This window comes from Delphinapterus leucas, chromosome 10, assembly GCF_059928025.1.
Source record: "Delphinapterus leucas isolate spDelLeu-1000000601 "Yukka" chromosome 10, BTC_Dleu_Yukka2, whole genome shotgun sequence".
In the NCBI taxonomy this organism is placed as follows: domain Eukaryota; kingdom Metazoa; phylum Chordata; class Mammalia; order Artiodactyla; family Monodontidae; genus Delphinapterus; species Delphinapterus leucas.
Genome location: NC_143138.1, coordinates 74,093,350 through 74,115,544, shown reverse-complemented (window position 1 = coordinate 74,115,544; position 22,195 = coordinate 74,093,350). Strand labels below are relative to the sequence as shown.

Genomic DNA, 22,195 nt, shown 5'->3' with positions numbered 1-22,195 from the left:
AATTAGTAACCATTGTCCATAAGATGGAAAATGAGCTAACTTGATAACGCCACCTTTTCTGAAAAAATAGGATGCCTGTTGTGTATGTTGGGGGCTGGATGTGGTATGACACATGTGTATATGACTTTTCCCCTAGAACCTCCAATAGTTCACATTATCAACAAGACTAAGAACAAAAAGAAAGGGGAATTCACTGGCAGTCCAGTGGTTAAGACTCTGCGCTTCCACTGCAGGGGGCATGGGTTCGATCCCTGGTCAGGGAAATGAGATCCCGCATCCCACGCGGCCCAGCCAATAAATAAAGATTTGAATTTTTTTTTATAAAATAAGATATTCATGAAGGAGGTTTTAAAAAAAACTAAACCAGGTTCTTTTTCTTTCTAACAATATGCAACATGTTACATATGACTCCAAATAAGCACCTAACAGATATTTGGTGGTCAGTAAATGTCTGTTCAATTAAATCTTCAAAAATTATCAAAAACTACCTTTGATATAATTATTCCCTGGGTATTAAACTTTCCCTAATATAGAGAATCCAGTGGTGGGAACCATTAATAGCATGATTGAGTACTGCACAGTTCAAGCCCAAGCGTATCTAACTTTCTGAAACGCTTGGCATTTAAAAGCACATGAAGACAATAATGTTCTAGCCCTGATTGCCAGTGATAATGAAACACAAACGATCACCTTAATACCTATAAGCATGATTTTTTTAATCTCCAACAGCACGCTAAGTGCTTCCCTTGGCCCCAGAGGCTTACAATTCAAGACAAGAAAGACAGCACTGACACAAATAGACAACTTATGCATGCATCAAACCCACAAACTGATTTACTCACATTATGGTTCCTAAGTAACCTTCCGACTACTGCAGGGTAATTAGGTATGTAACAGGCTCCATGCTTTTAACAGTTCTGTGTTCCATGCCTCGATTATTCAGTATCGCCCTCAGATTTCTGAGATGACAAATGAAGGATGGCACACTATTCTAAGTGACACTAAGAACCAGCTCTCTGTGTTATGGTAATTAACTGACCAAAACAGTTTTTAGTTGTTTAAATGGTCATAAAATCTCAGGTGGGAGACTTCCAGGCAAAGATGGCAGACTGAACATATGCATTTATTTTTGTTCCCTCCTGAAACCCTACTAAAACGTCAGTAAATTAATTTAAAAAGGCATAAACCCATAAAAATTTAAATTTTAAAAGGCATTAACCCACAAAAGAAAGAGAACAGCAGAGGAAACATGAAATTTGGAGAGCAGATGGAAAAACAGTGACTTAGCAGACCTGAATAAACTGAATCATAAACCAGCAGTAGGAAAAGCCAAGAAGCAAACAAGTGCCACCAAAGAACCTCAAGAACTACAGCACCAGGGACCTCTGGCAATGGGGGTGAAGGTAAACGTGACAGGATGGGTTGGAAGTCTATTTCAGAAGGAGTTGAATCCCCAGTTCCCCTTCTGTCTGAGTAGTTTTAAGGCTTTCCCTGACCGCACCCTGGCAGGAGGGTAAACAGAGGGTCTACAGACTAGGGGACGTCAGGCATAGCTGAGGATGAAGAACATCAGGCTACCCTACAGAAAACAGGGGTTTGAATAAATGTTTATAGGCCAATGCTGACAGTCCTCTCCCCCAGCCCTCTTTTCCCACTGGTTCCCAGCAAATTGGCAGCCAGGCTCGTGTCCTGCAGGAAAATGATAACATGATCCTCCTCTAGAGAATCTGACCAGCCCAAAGGAGAGAGAAGTAAAGACACTGACACCAAGGTCCCCCAATGGTATACCCAGTTCACCCCACAGGGAACCCCACACTGACAAGCACACCCAGACTTCTAATCAGGTAGTTAATGCCCCACTCTTAGCTATGATCAGACACTCAGGGATCACCAGACACCTGAGGAAAGCCCTTGACATAAAAGACAGAGACCAAGCAAGAACAAGGCAACTCGAGGGTCACAAAAGAAACTTCACAGAGAAGAGAACTTTTTTGAAAGATCAGTAATATCCTCAAAGAGTTAAGAGGAGCTATGGCAACCACAAAACAAGAATGTCATTTCCTAAAAAGTAATATTCAGACAACCAAAAAAAAAAAAAGGGCTCTATGAAATTAATGATAGTGAAAATGAAAAGCTCAGTTGAAGGACTGGAAGACAAAGCTGCAGAAATCTCGCAGAAAGAAAGCAAAAAGGCAAGACACAAAAATAGGAGAGAAGCTAAACATAGTAAGAGGACTGATCCTAACTGTCCATCATCTAAAGAACAGGTCTAGAAAGAGAAGACAAAGAAAGCAGAAGGGAGCAAATCATTAACAAAATAATTCAAGAAAATACTCCTCAAACGAAGGATATGAGTTTCAGATTGAAAAGGCGACAGACTGGAGGAGAGGAAACAAACACACATACACAAAATAAGTCAAACATATAGTGTGCAAAGTGGTAATAAACGCTACGAAGAAAAAGATAGCAGGGAAGGGGAATGAGGAATGCTGGGGGTGGGGGTGGAGGACTGTAGTTTCAAATAGGTTAGAGAAGGCCTCTCGGGGAGAGTGATGTCTGAGGAAAGATCTGGAGGTGGGGAGGTGAGAGGAGCCATGTGGTTGGCTGGGAGAAGTGCATTCCAGGCAAAGGAGAAGTACAAATGCTGGAAGCCAGAGTGCCTGGCATGTCCATCCAGCAAACAGAGAAGAGGCCGCAGCAGCTGGAGCGGCATGACTGAGATGGAGAATGAGAATAGAGGTCAGAGAACTAGGGGTGTACTGGGAACGACAATGGGGTGGGTGTAGGTCACTGCAAAGACTTAAGACTTTGACTTTCACTTTGTGTGAGAACAAGGAAGGTTCTGAGCGTAGGACAGACCCAATCTGAGGAGATCTGAGGTGTGTTTCTAAAGGGTCACTCCAGCTGCCATATTAAGAACTGACTCGGGAGGGGGACAAGAGTGAAAAGCAGGGAGTCCAGTCAGGAGGCTGCTGCAATAATCCAGGGGAGAGATGCTGCTGGATTGGACCAGGGTGATAGCACTGGAGGTGGTGGGAAGTGGTAGAAGTCTGGATGTATTTTGAAGGTAGAACAAGATTTGCTGACAGATTAGATATGGAATGTAAGAGACAGAGAGGAGTTCAGGTTTTGGGCCAGGACAGAGTCGCCATTTACTATAAACGGGGAAGACTACAGGAGAGCCAGGTTTGGGCAGGATGGATAGAAGGTTTAGAAGGTCAGGAGTTTGGTTTGGAATACATCAAGTTTGAAGAGCCTGCTAGAAATCAAGTAAGATGTTAGTAGGCAGGAGAGACGGGAGAGAGAAATTTCGAAGTCACTGGCATATGGTTGGTATTTAAAGCCATGAGAAGGATGGTATCACAAGGGGTGAGTGTATGAAGAGAAGAGGCCCAAGTACAGAGTCGTGGGACCCTCCAAAGATGATGATGAGGTGACCTCGACAAGAGCTGCTTCAGTGGAATGGTGGGAGTGAAGACCTGAACAGATCTAGTTGAGAAGAGGGGGAGAAGAACTAGAAAGAGCAAGCATCAACAAGCAGAAGTCTTTCAAGTTTTGTCACAAAGCGGAGCCAAGATATGGGTCAGATGATGGAGAGGGAAATAGAGTCAAATGATTGTTTTTATTTTATTTCATTTTTTTGCAGTACACGGGCCTCTCACCATTACGGCCTCTCCCACTGCGGAGCACAGGCTCCAGACGCGCAGGCTCAGTGGCCATGGCTCACGGGCCCAGCCGCTCCGCAGCATGTGGGATCCTCCCAAACCGGGGCACGAACCCGTGTCCCCTGCATCGGCAGGCGGACTCTCAACCACTGCGCCACCAGGGAAGCCCCAAATGATTGTTTTTAGGTGGGAGAAATGACAGCTTGTTTGTAAACTGATGAAAATGATCTGGGAGAGAGGGGAATTTTGACGTTATAGGGGAAAGGCAGGAGGACTTCTGGAACATTGCTCTCTACTAGGCAGGAGGGGAAGGCATCTAGTGGACGAGGAGGGACTGGTCTGAGCTGGGAACCTGGACAGTTTACCTGTACTATGAGAGAAAACCCCATATATTTAAATGCATGGGTGGGAACTTGTGGAACTCTTCTTACCACTTCTATTTTACCCGTGAAATAGGACTCAAAGTCATCTAGGTTGAGAGAGATGGGGGGGTGAGTAGTGTAGATCTGAAGATCAAAGAGAAGGTGGGAGATAATCATCTAAGAGAATGAAGGAGTAAATGAATTAGAATGTGATATGACTGCCGGGTAGCAATAAGGGCCCACTTGAGTCCTTATTACAACAGTCAGTATTGGTTTTTCCAGCCATATATTGTTACAAAGGTATGGGGCAAAGTCGGTGGAAAACTGGAAATAACGAGGAATGGGGTTTTGCTAAACAAGTATGACAAAGCAAGAAAAATTGATGAATATTGTTTGGAGGGAGTGAATATAATAGACCATGGAATTTCAGACAGATGAGGGAAGTGACACCATGTAGATGAGGGACTTTAAATAGGCAGTAGGTGAATCATGAACAGCCCTGTAGGAAAATCATTTCATAATAATGATTAAAGGCCATCCAGAAAGGATTAAATAAGTACAGTATCTCAGTCACCTCAAATACTCTGTGAAACGAGGGTTAAGGAAGAGTGCAAATAATCACATATTTTATTTTATATCCTCTGCTAAAAAAGGAAGGGAAGCATGTGAACAATTATTTTAATATTTCATTCCATAGGTTAAAATAATTTTGTCGCTTGAGAGGGAAAATAAGAATCATAGAAGTCAGAATAGTAGAGGGAGTAAGCTAGAAAGAGAGGTGACAGTGACAAGAACATGGCTGAGACTATAGTGAGATGCTGATGTGGATGACAAGGCCTGGTGCGTGATCTTGGCAGACAGTGACAGAGCGAGGCTGTAGAACACGATCAATGGGGAGAAGATTCAAGAAACTGAGAAATCAAGTTTTAGAGGAACTTCCACATAGACAGTGAAATCACTAAGAATTATGACAGAAGTGCTGGAGAGCGACCCCTAGAACAGGAGAGATGTGGTGGGAACGTGGCTCCGCCGTGAACAGAATACATAAACTCATACTAACATACAGGATACATACAGTCATAACAGGGTAAGCACTGAATATCAGTCTGGCCAAAACTGTAATTATATTGGGAGGCAGGAAGGCCGTGGGGAGGAAGCAGAGGTTGGGGGATGGGGAGGGGGGATGACCGGTACTGCTGAGGAGAGTGGTGCTAAAATAAATCCGTATCTTCTGTAATAGTCAACAGATAATATCTAGCACCAATGAACATGAAGTAGCAATACAAACAAGACATTTAGAGTCATTCGGGTAAATTCCCAAAATATCAGCTAAAAGACTAAAACTGATTGCTTCTAGGGGTAGGGGGGAAGAAATGGAGGGGAGAGGCAGGGATATGCTGATTTTCAATAACAAGCCTTGAAGAACTATTTGACTCTTTATGCTGTGCTTATATAACTGATCAAAAATTAAAACTTAAAGAAAAAAAAAGCCGAGTTGTTCGAAAAGTGGATAATGATGCAACTTTTAATTAGGTGTTGTTATTCACCATCCCAGATTAATCAGATTCGGAAAAGCAATCTAAAATACAACTCTTTTGTTTTTTTCTCTCAGAAAGGATGCTGTCTTGTTAACTGATGCTTTTGACTTCACCGATCAGTGTTTAAATTCAGCACTTGGTTGTTATGACGGAAATGTCTATGAACGTCTGTTCCAGTGGGCTCAGAGGTCACCAACCAATACTCAGGTAGTTGAATAGAACACATTATAAATTATGCAAGAGAGCCGAGAGCAAGCAGTGAATATATCTCCATGTTTTCCCATTTTAATTGATTCCCATTAGGTTAGAAATTGCTTGGCATAGCATGTCTATTTAAAATATTTTGAGAATACATAAAAGAAACCAGGAGCAGGGATGTGGCCTGGTAGGAACTCTGAGTCTGAACTGTAATAAGCAAAATGCATTGCTCAGAATTTGGTAAAGGGAATTTGGAGAAAGGCCCAAGCTCTAAATCACGGCTTGACATACACAAGGGCATACACACATAGTGGCAAAGTGGCTTTTAAGTAACAGAAATAAAAAGATAAATCACTGCACTGATTTAACCATCTTAATTTCAGCCTTTTAACTCTTAGTTTCGTGTTGATACAGTAGGTATTCAAGGGTGATAGGAAGCTTGGGGGTGGTGGTCTCTCTCTCAGCCCTCACTGCCTGCTAGAGATGCCTCCTCCCCCTTCTCTACAAGGAAGAAAATCCCAGGGACAAAGAAGCCTGCTGCACTGCCATCAGTACCCCAGGAAAGCCAAATAAATGACAATTACAAGGGTTATGGCAAAAAGATCCCCAGCTGTCCCAGGAGAGAACACGAGAACTCATTAACAGAAGAAAGGGGAGGACTCATAAAATCCTAACAGTCTACAGCCAGCATTCCAGACTCTCTGCTATGAGCCTCATTGGGAAACATTATGAATATCAACGCCTACATTAACTGGAGTAGAGAAATAAACCCTGTATTTACAATTTGGGGAACCAACATTTACTAGCAGATTTGATACAGATGATCAAAACAAAGACACTCTATAGCTATACAACAGGTTATTTTAAGTTCTATAATGCAGATATGTAATTCAGATGATGAAGTCTAGTTTTTTACCTCTTTCCTCTTCAAATTTCAGAAAAGGTGTCTTAACACCTCATCAAATTGGCACCTCTCAGGCTTTCATTCACACTTAGCATGGTGTTAGACTTGCTCTTAAAATTCTGCATCCTGTCATACCTCATAGCTTAATTTAACATGGTTATCTAAAGTTGCAACACAACGTTACCCCCAAGATGATTGTCAGCCAGAAGGCCAATCCCTGTCTCCAGGAAGGCATCCTTTTAACTCAACAAGGAAAGATAAAGAACTTACCTAAAGAAGATACAATACATTTACTGCTTAGTACCGTTAAGCTACTTCTAGTGTGCTACTTTTTCTAATGATTAGATCTCTCTACTTTCTAACATTTAAATCCTGGCATAGAACTACAGCAATCCTGTCACTCCAGATTAGCCCCTGTGGTCTAAAGAAACACACATGCCCTTTGGTACTCGAGAGAAAAACCTACCCTGCCTTAACACCTGTCAGGAAACACTGACATATCTAGCTCAAACCTGCTTTACTAGCAACACAAGGAAACATGCCAGTTCTCCTGATTCCTCGTATTCACCAAAGAACACAGGGGCTTCCTTGTCTTTTACTTGTTTCTACTCTTCATCTTGAAAGAATTTAATCTGGACACTATATGAGGGCAGGCTTGTCTAGATGAGGGGCATGACTGACCCACAACATCAGCAGACTTGGTAAGATGGTGATGCATGCCACCCCATTCACTTTTCCCTATCTCCGGCCACGTGACTGTGAACAAGGATGGAGTTTTCATCTTCCCAACTTCAGGGTCTATCACAGAGTAGATACTTTGCATTTACGGAGTAAATGAACATGGTTCTGTGACCTACGCAGCAGAACAAGGACCCTGCTGCATACCCAATACTGCAAACTTTTGCGATCCTAGCTTACATTACCTTGCACAAAAGGTGACAGGTACAGCAACGTGACTCTTTCATGCACAGCGATTTTAAGAATGTGAGATTATAAGTGACCTTGAAGAATGTTTCCAGTTAGTTAAAACGACACTTGGTTGACAACTAATATATGCCTCCCTAATCTTACATTTCTGGCTCCTCTAGGCACCACCAAAATAGCCCTTTTAAAGTGTAGTTTCTAATCTGCTGTAGGTAATTTTGAAACTGCAGTTAGAGACATTTTTCCTCATTTGCAGTAGCAGAAAAAGGCACACTACAGGTATTTCAGATAAATTAAAACAAAAGCTACTTTGAAACATGCCTTGTAGACACAAAAGTACACACAGGAATTTATTTCACTGACATTTCTACCAAAAGAAAAGTGCTATGCTGTGTTGAATGTCTTAGAATTATAAGAGTCTCTCCTGTCTGGGGCAGGTTAGGTGCTGAGCTTTATCCCTAGACAGGATGATGCACTCCCATGGTTTACTCACGCTATGGTGTTCTGCCTTTTGGCTTTTTTCCTGATTTAGATGCTATTTCAAGACAGTTTCTCCGAAATGAACTGCAAAAGACTGTTCCTCTTCCCCACGTGAACTCCTATCTAAGTGATTCCCTATAGATGCAAGCAGTGAAAGAACCACTCAGGATAATTTCAAAATAAGAATCCTATTTCCCCCCAAATATTCTATTGCAGAAAATTATTCAAGTAGTTGCCAGATGCGTTAAACACACCTACTGATCCATGCATTCATTCAATCATTCAACAAATAGTTACTGAGCATATGATGTATGCCAGAAACTATTCTAGGTACTGAGGACACAGGAGAACAAAAGAGTCATAGACCCTGTCGTCAAAGAGCTTACAGCTTTAACTGAGACAGGCAAAAAAGTAAACAAGTAAATATTATAAAAGATGAGGGTAGATCTGTGAAGAAAAGAAATCAAGATATCACCTTAGAGAATAATGGGGATACCCAATTCTGACATAGAATATTGCTTACCTGATTTCACCTTCTGGTTCCTTGCTTTGTGGTTAACATGTTCAATTTCAAAGAGCCTCAAAGAGTCAAGCCTTTCATTTGTATTAAATCCCAAAAGCAAATGATAGCTGTGTTTTTTTAATTGGCCACCTGCATCCACAATTTAAAATCTGCATGAGAAAAGGAAGGATGCCCTTTGGAAAAAATGTTTCCCCATATGTTCACACAAAATGAATTTTAAAAATAAATTAAAAAATTAAGAATCGTATGTAATGTTACTTTTTTGAAACTAAAAACTTAATTTGAAAGTAAAAGTCATTAATCCTGGCAGAAATAGTCTGTCTTAACAATGCACTTTTTTCTACAAACAGGGGAACCCTGCCTATGAGAAATATATAAGACCACTATTACAAGGCTGGAGATCCAGGCTATGAAATAATCAACAGCATTCAAGAGGCACCATCACGTGGTAATGGTACTATGGCATATGCATCATTAAAATCTACAACTACATATGTATGTATTTTTTAAAAAGAATCATTATCTTCCAGAGACACAGACTGAAGCAGATGAAATATCTGTGATTTATTTCAAAATAATCCATGGGAAGAAAAAGGGGGAGTGAATCATTGTTGAAGCTATTCAATGGGTACGTGGGTGTTTACATTATTCTACTTCCGAATATGTTTGAAATTTCCCACAATAAAAAAACAGTAGCACTATCCATTTGCAGCTTCTATTTTGTTAAATGCCAGGATTTGCTTTAGATCTAGCAAAAGCCAATAGACTCATTAGTTATCACTTGTGTCCTTACAGCACACATTTATTTATCCCAGGGCTTAAAAGAACACACACACACACACACACACACACGCACACAAACAATCCTCTTCTAAAAGTGCCTATACTTGGTATAATCTAAATAAAATGTAGATCACCACACACCAATCAGAATGGCTGTCATTAAAAAGGTAATAAATAACAAGTACTGGCAAGGATATGGAGAAAAGGAAACACTTGTGCACTGCTGCAGGGAATGTAAGTTGTTGCCGCCTCTATGGAAAACAGTATGGAGGTTCCTCAAAAAATTAAAAATAGAACTATGATACAATCCAGCAATTCCACTTCTGGGTATTTACCCAAAGAAAACAAAAACACTAATTTGAAAAGATACATGTACCCCTACGTTCACTGCAGCACTATTTACAACAGCCAAGATCCGGAAGCAACCTAAGTGTCCAACAATACATGCATGGCTAAAGAAACTGTGGTGTACATAAACAAAGGAATATTACTCAGCCATAAAAAAAAATGAGATTGTGCCATTTGCAACAACATGAATGGACATAAGACGGTACTGGCTAAGTGAAATAAATCAAACACAGAAAGACAAACACCATATGATTTCACCTACATGTGGAATCTAAAAAACAAAACAAATGAGCAAACAAAACAGAACAGAAACAGACTCATAGATACAGTGGTGGTTGGCGGAGGTGGGGATGGGATGTAGGTGAAAGGGATTAAAAGGTACAAACTTTCAGTTATAAAATAAGCAAGCCACGGGATGTAATGTACAGCATAGGGAGTATAGTCAATAATAGTGTGATAACTTTGTATGGTGACAGATGGTTACCAGACTTATAGTGATCAATTCGTAATGTATATAAATGTCGAATCACTATGTTGTACACCTGAAACCAATATAATATTGTACGTCAACTATACTTCAATTAAAAAAATGAAAAGGAAAAAAATAGAGCCTTAGGAATACAACTAACATAAATGTTTAAAAAATCAACTCTTCCAAAGTAAAAATGATTTAAAGTTTCATAAAAGACATAATTGTCTCAAACTACCCAAATATAACCAACCTACATTTTTCACATCATTTTCAACTGCCCAAGTATATAAAACACCCAAAATTGAATACCATCAAACAAATTAAATTGCAAAAAATCTCAGCGGGCTACTTTTCCTAATTTACTCATATAAATAATCATTTAATTGTTAATAATTTATAAATCTGAGAAAATTTACCAAAAGCAAACTTATCTCCAGTAATCTGGACAAGGAAGAGACCTCATAGATATTTTACTCTTAAAACCTTGGAACAACTATTCATTCCCATTTCCATACCTGTTTTCAACCCAAATAATTTCATCTTTCATTCACCTCAGCTAACTCAACAACACATAGCTGGCTGGGCTGTTCCTTTTCTTGTCTCTTTTTTAGGTAACCACTAATCAGTTTGAAGGAGGAGACCATTTTCTAAAAAGATAACCTCATACTTAGTACATTTACTGAAACCACAGCAACCTACCAATAACATTAAGGGATTTTAGTTTGAAGATGGTAAAAATGGGGTAGTTACAGGTTTCTGGATATTGGCCATTTGTCAAATCTTAAGTTTTCAGAGAGACGTGGGCAGAAATGGATGTAAGTAAATGTTCTCATCCTTCTTTGAAAGAGAATTTCAGAATCTTCTCAGAGGAGAAAAGGAGTGAGCTTCCCCGGGTCACACAGCCTCAGGACTCTACTCCTCCCTTAGACAACAGGGAAGAAATTTCTGAACTTTCTTTTAAAAGGTGTTCTAGCAAACTAGGAAGTTTCACTATAGTTAACATAATCCTTCCAGCGAGTAACTTCCAAGAAATAGAATCAAATGAACTTATGCAAAATCAAATGAAATTATGCAAAATAAGACTACAGTAAAATTTTAAAAAGTACATGATATTTCCAACTGTTCTAGATCCTTCATTCATTGCAGTTTTCTTCTCCTCAGAAATTTAACCTTAATAACAAAATACATTTGTGGGTCACCATAATATATGAGAATAAAATGGCTAAAGAGTTGGTTTGTCCCTGTGCTCGATACAAAGCTAGAATAAGGGTCATAGAGCAATGACAACTGGTGGCTTACTGAAGAAAAATCTATAATCTTCAAAATAAGTCCTAGTTGAAAAAAATTTGTCAAACTGTACGTTCACTGTCCAGATATACACTCTTTTAGACAAAACTAATAATTCCATCAATTCCCTGCTTCAACAGCATAGAATTCTATAAACCACATCCTAAAGTTCCACTGAGTCCTCCTGAATCAAATACGAATGTGCTATAGGCAGCATTTACTGGGACATAAAACAATGCATATTTTAGACAAAGAATACGATTTTCCCCCTTAACTGACAATAATCAATAAATACAAACCTAATTTTCATATTTCATTTATTTATTTATTTATTTATTCTGGTAGACAGTACACTTGGGAATTATACTGCACCAGGCATAAGAAGTAAGATTTCTACCACAGGGACATTTTGTATTCAGAAGCCAATATAAATATTTCTAGTCAGACATTTCCATGGCTACAGATATTTGGTTGCTTGATTTATATGCATAGAAAGAAACAGTTGTCATAACTGTAAAAAGCAGTACTTAACAAGTACTTTTAAATGACTGGAACAGTTTTCCTTTAATATTATAATACTGCTTATTGGTTTGAAAACTAGGTCACCCTACATGATGTTTTGATTTTTCCCAAAGGCATCATGAGTACTCTGTTTATTCTTTCATTCCTGCATTTTTAGCCTTCTAGTTGAGTTAGGGACTATTTAATCAGAAATCATTTTAGCACTGTAATAAAAAAAAGCTCTGTTAAGGGTAGATTACATACCATAACGATTTTCAGACTTCTTTTTATAAAAAAGGTAACTGGAGGCTCTGAACAGGCACATGCATACTCAGGGTGAAGGGAACAAAACATAGAGGAGTCTGCTGAAGCACAAAACTTCCTTCCTTCTGGTCCCCAGTGCCTTCAAATAAATACAAATATTAAAAAAAAAAAAATCTCACACTGTGATTTAAAAAAAAAAAAAAAAATCAGCCTCTTCGATCTCCTGGAGAGTCCACTTCCAGGAACTTCTCCCAGTGCTGGAGGTCAGTCATCTGTCTTCCGGGCCAGCCTGCAGAAAGTCCAGTTGTGCTCCACTGTGTTCTCGTTGGCCCGCTCACTCATGTGATGCACTCGGGTGTTTCGGATTGTGAAACCTTGTTTTGTAATGTATTCCATCAGGTGGACTCGGAGAGAAACTTCCTGGTGATAATCACAGGGTCCAAAAGTAAAGGAAACCTGGCAATCTCTGGTGTCCATCATATGCTTATTCCACTTTGTAAAATAGTTTGATATACCTTCTAGTAAGGAATGGACCTTGGTGGTGATGGTTAATTGGGTTATGATGACAGCTACTGGATTGGAGTACTTAGAAAGCTTCCGAGTACTAGATAACTCCACAACTTCTTCAAAAGTATCCATAGGATACAAAGGCTTGGGGTCATTGAGACACTGAATCAAGGGCTCAATCTGATAAAAATCTGCTTCTTTCCGAAGCAGATCAAATTCCTTAAAATCCAGGGGTAAGGTCAACTCTGAAGTTCTCAAGAAGTTGAGGACATATCGGAAAAGAGGTCCATCTCGATCAATGAAGTAATTGCCTTGAGGGTCTCGAGCTGTGGGGAAGTCCCCCCCAAACATAGCTCCAAGCATGGAATCCGGGTAACGCGTCAGTGTGGTGAGAGACGTTGTGTACAAGTGTCCACCTACATTTAACGTGACTGGGTCAGTCATCTGAAAGTTTTTAAAAAATGATCAGTCATCTGAAATGTTTTTAAATCCTAACTTTGACAGATTAAGAAAATTAGTGGTAACAAGCAAAGCAAAAGATTCAGGCTACAACACATCTAGCAATCCACTGATGCAAAATATAGCTTTATTTTCAGTGAGAAACCCACCCGGATGAAGGGATCTAACATTTGCTTTCAATAGAGAAAAGGGATACGTCCAATTCTTCAAAGGCTTACACTAAAAAAGGAGGACATGGCTTCCAAAGCCACTTTATTTCAGGCCCAGTATCTAGAGAGAAGTTTTCAGGTCAGAGTATATTATGGGAGGAGAGAGGCCAAATATACTCATTTAAGTTTTTTTCAGAGTAAAAAAACAAAAAACTTTCATTTTTCTTAACTCAATTTAACATAAAATAGAATAAAAATGATTTGATAACACAAAACATCTACTTTCAATATTTCTTTTGTCTTTTCCCCCTCAAAAGGAGGGGGGAAATCATGAAATTTATTTTAAAAATAAAAATTTGTGTAGACCTAATCTTCCTAACTTTTTCATGGAAATACCAGTATCAAATACTAAGTTAAAATACACAGTTTGGTCAACACAATCTCATATACCCAAAGGCTAATAGCAGCTTTCAAATTTCATAATCTGATAGTATATTCACTTTTGTAACATTAATGTTGCAATCTGGCCTTTAATTTTGAAAAGCAAGCTTCTCTAAATAATACATACCTTTGGTTTTTAAAATCATATTTAAGAAATAAAATAAGACAGATAAAGACAGGTACTATACAAATAAAATATTTCTTACCAAAGGAAAAGGAAAATAGGAAGACACATGCACATGCGAGAAAAAGTGCTAGTGGGAGAAGTGGCACCTTCTCAACCGTTAACCTTCCCAACCACAAGAAAATGTCCTCTCTACCCATTACCTACTAGACATTTAACAGTCACTACTGTATGATGGAAGAGTTTTAAGGGCAACATACTTTAAAGACCAAAAACAAAAATGATTATCAAAAGTTACATAGAGAGTCCGTGTTGAGCTTGCTTACCTAAAAACACCAAACAAAGTTAAAACACCAAAAAATACATCTAAACTAATGGAGGCGGGGGCGGTTTGCACCACTGATAATTTTCATTCTTATGAGATGTATTATACCTAAAAATACATAAGAGGCGGGGAAAGACACACAAAAATAATTTGCCAGCCTTCAAAATGCATCTGCAAAAGCCTCTCACCATATAGCCCCAGTCTCCATTATCCATCTGCTCCAGTGCTGCGTCTCGGGGAGCCCAGGTTCCAGGGAAACTTGGGGAAGAGAAAAAGACATGTGACAGTGCATGAAACTATGAAAACAGAATAGAAAAGTTTTCTCACCCAACAGAGCAGGCCAAACACCAGAAAACTATTCATCTTTGCTCAACTAAAACCTGCTACAAGGCAAAGATCTGGGGAGGAAAGGACTCCTCTAAGGCCTTCTATGGGTCCCCAAGAGACTGGCAAATCTTTACAGAGAAAGAGTTATCCTATACTTAGAGAAGGTAGACAGCCTAGTGAGTAAACCAGTCATTCAAACTCTACCTACCTTCTCCGAAAATTCAATTTTTAGAATTCCTACAGGAGAACACTATGATTACCTCTACAACCTTATCCTGGTACAAACCTGTGATGATCCTTATCAAAAAGGTTAAGAGAAAGAGAGAAAGGGAAAACGTTTTCATCAGCATTTCAGCTATATAAACTAAACACCATAGCAAAAGCATTAAAAACTATAAACCTCCAAGACACCGGTATCTCTTTCCAGGAGAAGTATGTCAGAATGGTAGCTCTTTTGTAAAACAGAAAAACGAATTATACTTTTAATAATGATACATTTCATTTTGTACAATAATCAAAACAAACAGAAAACAGTTAAATGCCAAACCATTAAAGCACAATTGGGGGCAAAAAGAACCTTACACATCTGAGAGTCAGTCCCCTGGCACTTATGGAGAGCCAGCCTGAAGACACTGATAAACACCCAGATACTAAAGATGCCAGTTTGAATTTATTTTTATCTACAATTCAAAAGCACTTAAACAGTTTCCCAGTTACTGAACTGCTTTAGTCAGTTCTCCCTCACACACATCATTCCCCAAATCACCCGGCAAAGCAAACTCCAGAGCAAATTTCAAAAGCTTTGGCAAAAGACAGTAAGAAACATGGAGTTATCGGTATTTATCCAGGAAAAGCGCTGTTTTGGTTGTGTTTTTTTTTTTTTTCTTAACGTGGTCTTTGCACAGATTCACTTTTCCCACTTTTAGAGGAATCTGGCACACTAATTCCCAGAACAGGCCCTGGCTACAGAAGATCACAAAGGCTCTTTCTCAAAAGGTCACTCAGGCATGTAGAGAACATTTGCATAGCACAGCAGGGGCTGAAATCAGAGCCTGAAGCATCTATTTCTCTACCTTGCAAATTCTTCAAAGCAAACAAGCTAAAATGTGGACCAGACAACGTGGGGTCAGTTTTTATTCTCCACACTCAGCAGTTGGATATAGATAGGTCTCCACATGCTATAGGGTGAGAAATGGAACAAATTCAGGGCTGTTGTGACAACCTTTCATTCCTCTGACTTGCTTCATAAACAGTATTTGAAGTAACAGAACCAAGAAACACGTTTTACCAATTTGTATTACAAGCACCTGATTCAGTTACTGATGCAACAGACAGATCAGTAGATCAGCAACTGAGCGATTTAAAAGGCCAGTCATCCCAAAGTTCTGGTAAGATGCCCATCTTTGGCATTTTCCCATCACCTGAAGTATTCATTACTGACAGCCTCAAAAATAATTCAGTCAACCGACATTTACTGCAGGGTAGAGCGAGGAAAGGTATGGTCCTTGCCCTCGTGGGGCTTTCAATCTATGAAGAAAGGCAACAAGCAGCAACTGAAGGACAGAATAAAATTCAAAAGTACTATGTAAGGGCTTCCCTGGTGGTGCAGTGGTTAAGAATCCACCTGCCAATGCACGGGACACGGGTTCGAGACCTAGTCCGGGAAGATCCCACATGCCTCAGAGCAGCTAAGCCCGTGCGCCACAACTACTGAGCCTGTGCTCTAGAGCCTGTGCTCCGCGACAAGAGAAGCCACCGCAATGAGAAGCCCGCGCACCGCCACGAAGAGTAGCCCCTGCTTGCCTCAACTAGAGAAAGTGCGCGTGCAGCAACGAAGACCCAACACAGCCAAAAATGAAAACAAACAAACAAACAAAAAGTACTATATAATAGATGGACTGGCAGAGACCTGAGCAAAGGAAGACCAAGAACCATTCCAAATGTGAAAATGGAGGACTTCCGGGAAGAGCTTGCTCAGTGGAACTCTGCAGGCATATTAGCACAACCTGAAAAGGGATTCTTGAATAAAGAAACAATTTAAGTAATGGGCAGGGCCGGGGAGGGGGGGAGTGTCCCCCCCAACATTCCTGATACAGTAGCAGAGCGTGAATAACTATCCCCCTTTTAGAGATGCAAAAGAGAGAACCGGCAGATTAAGAGGCTTGCTCAAGTCCCCACAGCTAGAAAGTAACTGAACAAGAGCTTGCGTTTCCTAGTCCAGATCTTTCCATAAAACCCCTCATTGGATAGAAACTGAAAGAACAGAATACAAGAAATGAGAAATCGAAAGGATTAACTTAAAACACCCCTACAGCCATCTATTAACCCTATCCACCTAGTAGGGATTTATTATTTAACAGTAACTCAAAGTGAGCAATCACAATGGGTTTGTAAAAATTCCCTTGAAGCAAAATAGCAAGAACCTACTCACTAGTGTAATTGAAGGCTGCTATACTCTGTCTTTTCTCTTTTTTTAAACTTATTTATTTTATTTTTGCCTGCATTGGGTCTTCATTGCTGTGCGTGGGCTTTCTCTCTAGTTGCGGCGAATGGGGGCTACTCTTCGTTGTGGTGCGCGGGCTTCTCGTTGCAGTGCCTTCTCCTGTTGCGGAGCACGGGCTCTAGGCACGCGGGCTTCAGTAGCTGTGGCACGCGGGCTCAGTAGTTGTGGCTTGCGGGCTCTTGAGCTCAGGCTCAGTAGTTGTGGTACACGGGCTTAACTGTTCCGCATTATGTGGGATCTTCCCGGACCACAGCTCGAACCCATGTTCCCTGCATTGGCAGGCGGAGTCTTAACCACTGCGCCACCAGGGAAGCCCTGTCCCTCTGTCTTAAGTGAAGTAAAGAACTCCACTCCATGAATATCCAAACGGTAAGAAATGGGAGACCAAAGACAAGTAAAAAAACAGCCATCATCAAAGTTACAGCTGTTATGCAAGGACTGTCCACTATTAATCCTTTTTTTTTCTTTTTTACTGCTAAATCAAAACAAGGAAACTTTTTGAGCAAACACACACACACACACACAAAATTAGATGATGCCCCTGAACCTGTTCCACAGCAAAAGCCAAGGTTCTGTTCCAGTACAAAGATGTAATAAAACCTCAAACTTAATAATTCAGGAAAGCAATTATGGGAATCTATATAAGCCCATGTTTCTTAAAAAGTACCCAAAAGCCTCCCTTCATTTGTATGTAAGATACATCAAAATAAAATGAAGTTACTATTAGTCACTTCCAATAACAACTACTAAACTATCCCTCCAAATCAAAACATTCACTAAAGAGCTCTAAGGGGGAAAAATAGTATTGATTAGTTTAAATTTTATCTCTGCACCTTACTTCTAAACATCCTCTGTGAAGATGCTCAGATACATCAAGAAACAAACCAAAAAAAAGGCAAAGAGATTCCTGGTCAACCAAGAGCTGGATAATCGACCTCTGACTGATGACTGTTAGGACCGTCTCAGAGACAATGCAGATGAATGAAAGCAAAAGAATTTCCGGAATAGCTTCAATTTCCAAGTCATCTTCCAGAGCTGCTAACAGTTAGAAAATGATTCATTTGCTTTTCATCTTCTCTCCCTTCTGGCACTCTCCAGTGGAGGGCTTAATGAGAAATTAAAGGACCACAAGACAGGCAGCAGAAGGAAGATCTTGAAATGGGCATCAAGTGGGCCTGTTTTACTTGATGAAGACAAAGAAAAATCCAACATTTCAGAAAACTGTCCAGGAATGGAGATTATGAAGGTAACAATGAAAAAAAATTTCCTTTAAAGTGACTTTCCTTTCTAACAATCATTTTAAACAACAGTGAATGCAGCCAAGCACAAACAATTGTAAAGTTCAAAGAAAGACTTCTGACCCTATAAAATCAGTTCACCTGAAAAGAGCTGACCTTTGGCGCAAATAAAATACATGTGGAAACAACTAGCTGACCGTTCCCAACGAATGTAAAGCAGTACTGAAAATTATGACTAATGTACAAATTCTGACAGTGTAATGTTAGCAGATAATTATGTTAAGGAAAACACACACTCAAGAATTTATAAAAGTCTTAAAAGAAATCGCTAAGAATTTTCCATAGTAGCAAATGTGAAAACTACACAATTCAACAAGTTAATGACTTAAAGAGTAGCATAAGAACACCTGAAAGTCATTCTCCTCACCACTGCAGAACTCAATCACAGGATTCATGGTTATGATGAACTAATTTAACACAAATATTCTGGGTTTATCATTTCTGCTACAGACTAAGAATTCTCCGGGCTAAAAGTCCTGCTTCTACATAATAACCTATAACTGCAATACACACCTCCAAACTTGAATAAATAATAAAAATGTATAACTACTGCCTTCCCAAAGTTTCCAGGTAGCTCTTTTAAAACACCTTCCTACTGAAATCTTTGTGTCTGGCATTCAGAAAAGAAGACTCAATAAATTCCATCTATACATACCCTCTGAGTTACCTTTGCGCTGAATTTCTCTGTTCTTGAAATGTGGGAGTTTGAAAGTGAAATACTTTTTATAGTAACTAGTTCAGTGACATCTAAAGGAGTCTTTTGGGTTAACATTCACATACAAGGTGGCATAGGTAGCCAGGCGCACAAGGGGAATGTGATTATGGTGTTAGGTTATCCCAACCATAACCACTGCAGAAATGGATTGTTTTGTCCGAAAACTAATCCTTTTGTGGTCTAGGAGAAAGGCGCTCTACGTTGAAAAGTGACTTTAATACTAAAGAGCTGCCACAGTCACAAAACCATAAAATTCCTCTTACCCTCAGTTTCTGTAAAATAAAACGGAATAACAGCACCTTCCCAAAAGTAATGATACCACTTGGGCACAACACAAAGGCAACAACTGGCCTACAGGGTAAAAGATCCGGACTAGAATTCTGAAGTCACAGGCAGGCCAGCGCAGAAGAAAGAGAACTGGTCACCGGTGAGGATCTGTATCCCAAGTCGACTCCATTACTAATTATGAGACTCTGAGTAAATCACTCTTTATGCCCAGCTGCTTCTTGCAGAAAAGAAAATGAGATCATGAATCAAAAACCATTGGTAGGACTTCCCTGGTGGCGCAGTGGTTAAGAATCCACCTGCCAGTGCAGGGGACACGGGTTCAAGACCTGGTCCGGGAAGATCCCACATGCTGCAGAGAACTAAGCCCGTGCGCCGCAACTACTGAGCCTGTGCTCTAGAGCCCGTGGGCCACAACTACTGAGCCCATGTGCCACAACTACTGAAGCCCGTGCGCCTAGAGCCTGTGCTCCACAACAAGAGAAGCCACCGCAATGAGAAGCCTGCGCACCACAAGGAAGAGCAGCCCCCGCTCGCCACAACTAGAGAAAGCCTGCGCACAGCAACGAAGACCAACGCAGCCAAAATAAATAAATTTATTTTAAAAAAAAAACCACTGGTAAACTGACAAGTACCAAACAAATGTGAAAATACTAGTGGCAGTAGCATAAATAAAACTTCTGTGGTAAATTGAGAAACTTGAGAGCGTGAACACAAGTAATTTAGAGCATGGGCACGGGGACAGGGCATACATAAAGAGAAGGCCTCTTAATCTGCTTCCAGTCTCCCCGACACCATCCTCCTTTCCCCCGAGCTCCAGAAGGGAGACCTACAGGTAAAGGGAAGCATCTGGCTTCCACAGAGACCACCAGACAGCTGAGCTCTTCATCACAGAAGGAACTTCTCTAAAGCATGACTCAGGATTATCTCCAAGGTAAAACCAAATCCAAATAAATACGTGTATTCCATTTTAAACAGACTCCAAATATCAAAATCCAAGAAACACTGAGGGATTCATAGAACGCTAGAATTCCTTTATGCAGTAATGCTTTAAAATATGATTTATGAAAATTCAAATCCCACAAACCTTAGAAATGGCATCTATGGCGGTCCCTGACCATCAATCCTTAATATCTATGGTGTTAAACAAAATGAAGTATTAGTATGGCCTGATAGTTCTCAGCCAAGGGCAAGTTCTCTCAGCCTGCCAACCATGCAGGTAAAAAGATTTTCCTTTTCCTAGCTACACATCTGTTCATTTGAAAACATCTCAATCTTGGGCTCAGTCCTGTGCTAAATGCTGGCCCCTCCCTTCTTTCCTATCTTGGGATCACTCATGTACCTAGGCATTTGTGACAGCAAGAAAATGAACATGCCAAGGGGAAAGAGTAAGGGACACTTAGGCTACCCCAAACATTCTTAGCCAAACCAGGTCACCTCGGGTCTCTTGACCACTCAAACCTCTTCTATCACAAAGCCCTAAAATTGGAATTATCAACTTGTTCTAGAACTGGTATACTTGCAGAAACATGATAACTTCAGCAGAATATCCAAACAGGATCTGTTTCATTTCTCGAGTCCCACTCCCCAGACACAGCCTCCACCACTGACAGCCCGGCAGGTGCTTCAGGGGCTCCCCCTTTCCACGGCCATTTATCACCTCTGACATCCAGCATTAAAAATGCCCTGACACACACAAATCTGAGCATAAAGAACTCAGCTGCAGTCAATCTCTTTGGGGCGGAAAATCTCCTAAGGCTGGGCTCAGAAGCCCTGCCATAGGCTTTAAATTAAGGCAAACGGTGGCCAATAAGCACCACCCCAAACAAATCATTTTCGAGCAAACCTCGAGGTGCTCCCACTCGGGCAGGGCTTCGCTGTTGCCCGCAGGCGGAGTCCCCCGCCCCGATCCGGCCCCGGCGTGGGACGGGAGACTCTCGGGGCCGGGAGGGTGGCACGCACCCGAGCCTGGAACCCGGGTCCGCCGAACCCGCACGTCCCCGCACGTCCCCCCACACCCGGGCGGGGCCCGTAACCTCCGCCCAAGGCCGGCCCCCGGCCGCAGCCAGCCCGCCGCGAGCTCGTGCCAGCCCCGGAGCGCGCCGCCCGGGCTCCCCACGGTCCCTTCAGTGCGGCCCCGCCGCCGCCCGGATTCCCCTCAACCCCGCTCCCCGGGCTGCTCCGCGCGGGTTTCTGCTAGTGCCCGGCCCTCCCGAGCCGGGCCCCCAAGCCGTGGGCCCGCCCCTACTACTCACTGCGCTGCAGCAGCGGTGGTGGCCGGGCCGGGAGACGCCGGCGGCCGGAGAACGAGAACGCGTGGACGAGTGAGCCCGCGCCCGGCGGCGGCGGCGGCGGCGGCGGCAGCGGCGGCGGCGGCGGCGGCAGAAGGGACGACTGAGCCCGCGCCCGGAGTTGCGGCTCCTGCCGCCCGGCGCGGGCGGCGCCTTACCAGCCGAGACGCGGCGCCACGAGCGCAGACGCCCCCTAACGGCGGCGTGGGATGGTGGCCGGAGGGCCGAGCGGCCAGAACAACTCAATCAGGCGTAGCCTGGGCGCCTAGGTCAGACCGACTCCGCAGCAGCCCCGAAGCCCCGCCCCGACGCCCCAATCGAGACCCTGAGGCTCCGCCCAGATTCCCCCGCGCTCCGCCCAGAATCCGCCCGACGTCCCGCCTCCGCCTGTAGGTTGGGATCAGCCCAGACCCCGTCAGTTTTCGCTAAGTTCTCAGGCCTAGGGTCCCCACAGTTGTTTCTCTTGTCATTTCACGAACTCTCATGGGGCCCCGAGAACTCCCATGTTCCAGGCCTGGAGAG

The 22,195-nt window shown here is 41.7% G+C and overlaps 2 protein-coding genes across 6 annotated transcripts in view; one reads left to right on the top strand and one right to left on the bottom strand.

Annotated features, from left to right (window-relative positions):
- The window catches only part of ACOX2 (acyl-CoA oxidase 2), a 36,602-nt gene extending 27,307 nt beyond the window's left edge, over positions 1–9,295 (top strand). Inside the window, exons 14-15 of one of the 3 annotated variants that reach the window (XM_089919498.1) lie at positions 5,640–5,772; positions 8,945–9,295. In XM_089919498.1, the coding sequence (XP_089775624.1) occupies positions 5,640–5,772; positions 8,945–9,007 (196 nt within the window). In that variant the 3' untranslated portion in view covers positions 9,008–9,295. The other 2 variants (XM_089919499.1, XM_089919497.1) reach the window with 2 other exon arrangements.
- On the bottom strand, positions 5,638–21,872 carry KCTD6 (potassium channel tetramerization domain containing 6). 3 transcript variants are annotated; one of them, XM_089919506.1, is made up of 4 exons: positions 21,638–21,717; positions 20,470–20,516; positions 14,443–14,512; positions 5,638–13,200 (listed from the first exon to the last, which is right to left on the bottom strand). In XM_089919506.1, the coding sequence occupies exons 2-4, from the start codon at positions 20,481–20,483 to the stop codon at positions 12,514–12,516; spliced, it is 771 nt and encodes a 256-aa protein (XP_089775632.1). In that variant the 5' UTR covers positions 20,484–20,516; positions 21,638–21,717; the 3' UTR covers positions 5,638–12,513. The 3 variants fall into 3 exon arrangements, with proteins under 3 accessions (XP_089775632.1, XP_022428428.1, XP_089775633.1); XM_022572720.3 differs by lacking the exon at positions 20,470–20,516 and having other exon boundaries at positions 21,638–21,872; XM_089919507.1 differs by lacking the exon at positions 21,638–21,717 and having other exon boundaries at positions 20,470–21,502.
- Positions 21,873–22,195: the final 323 nt, after the last annotated feature.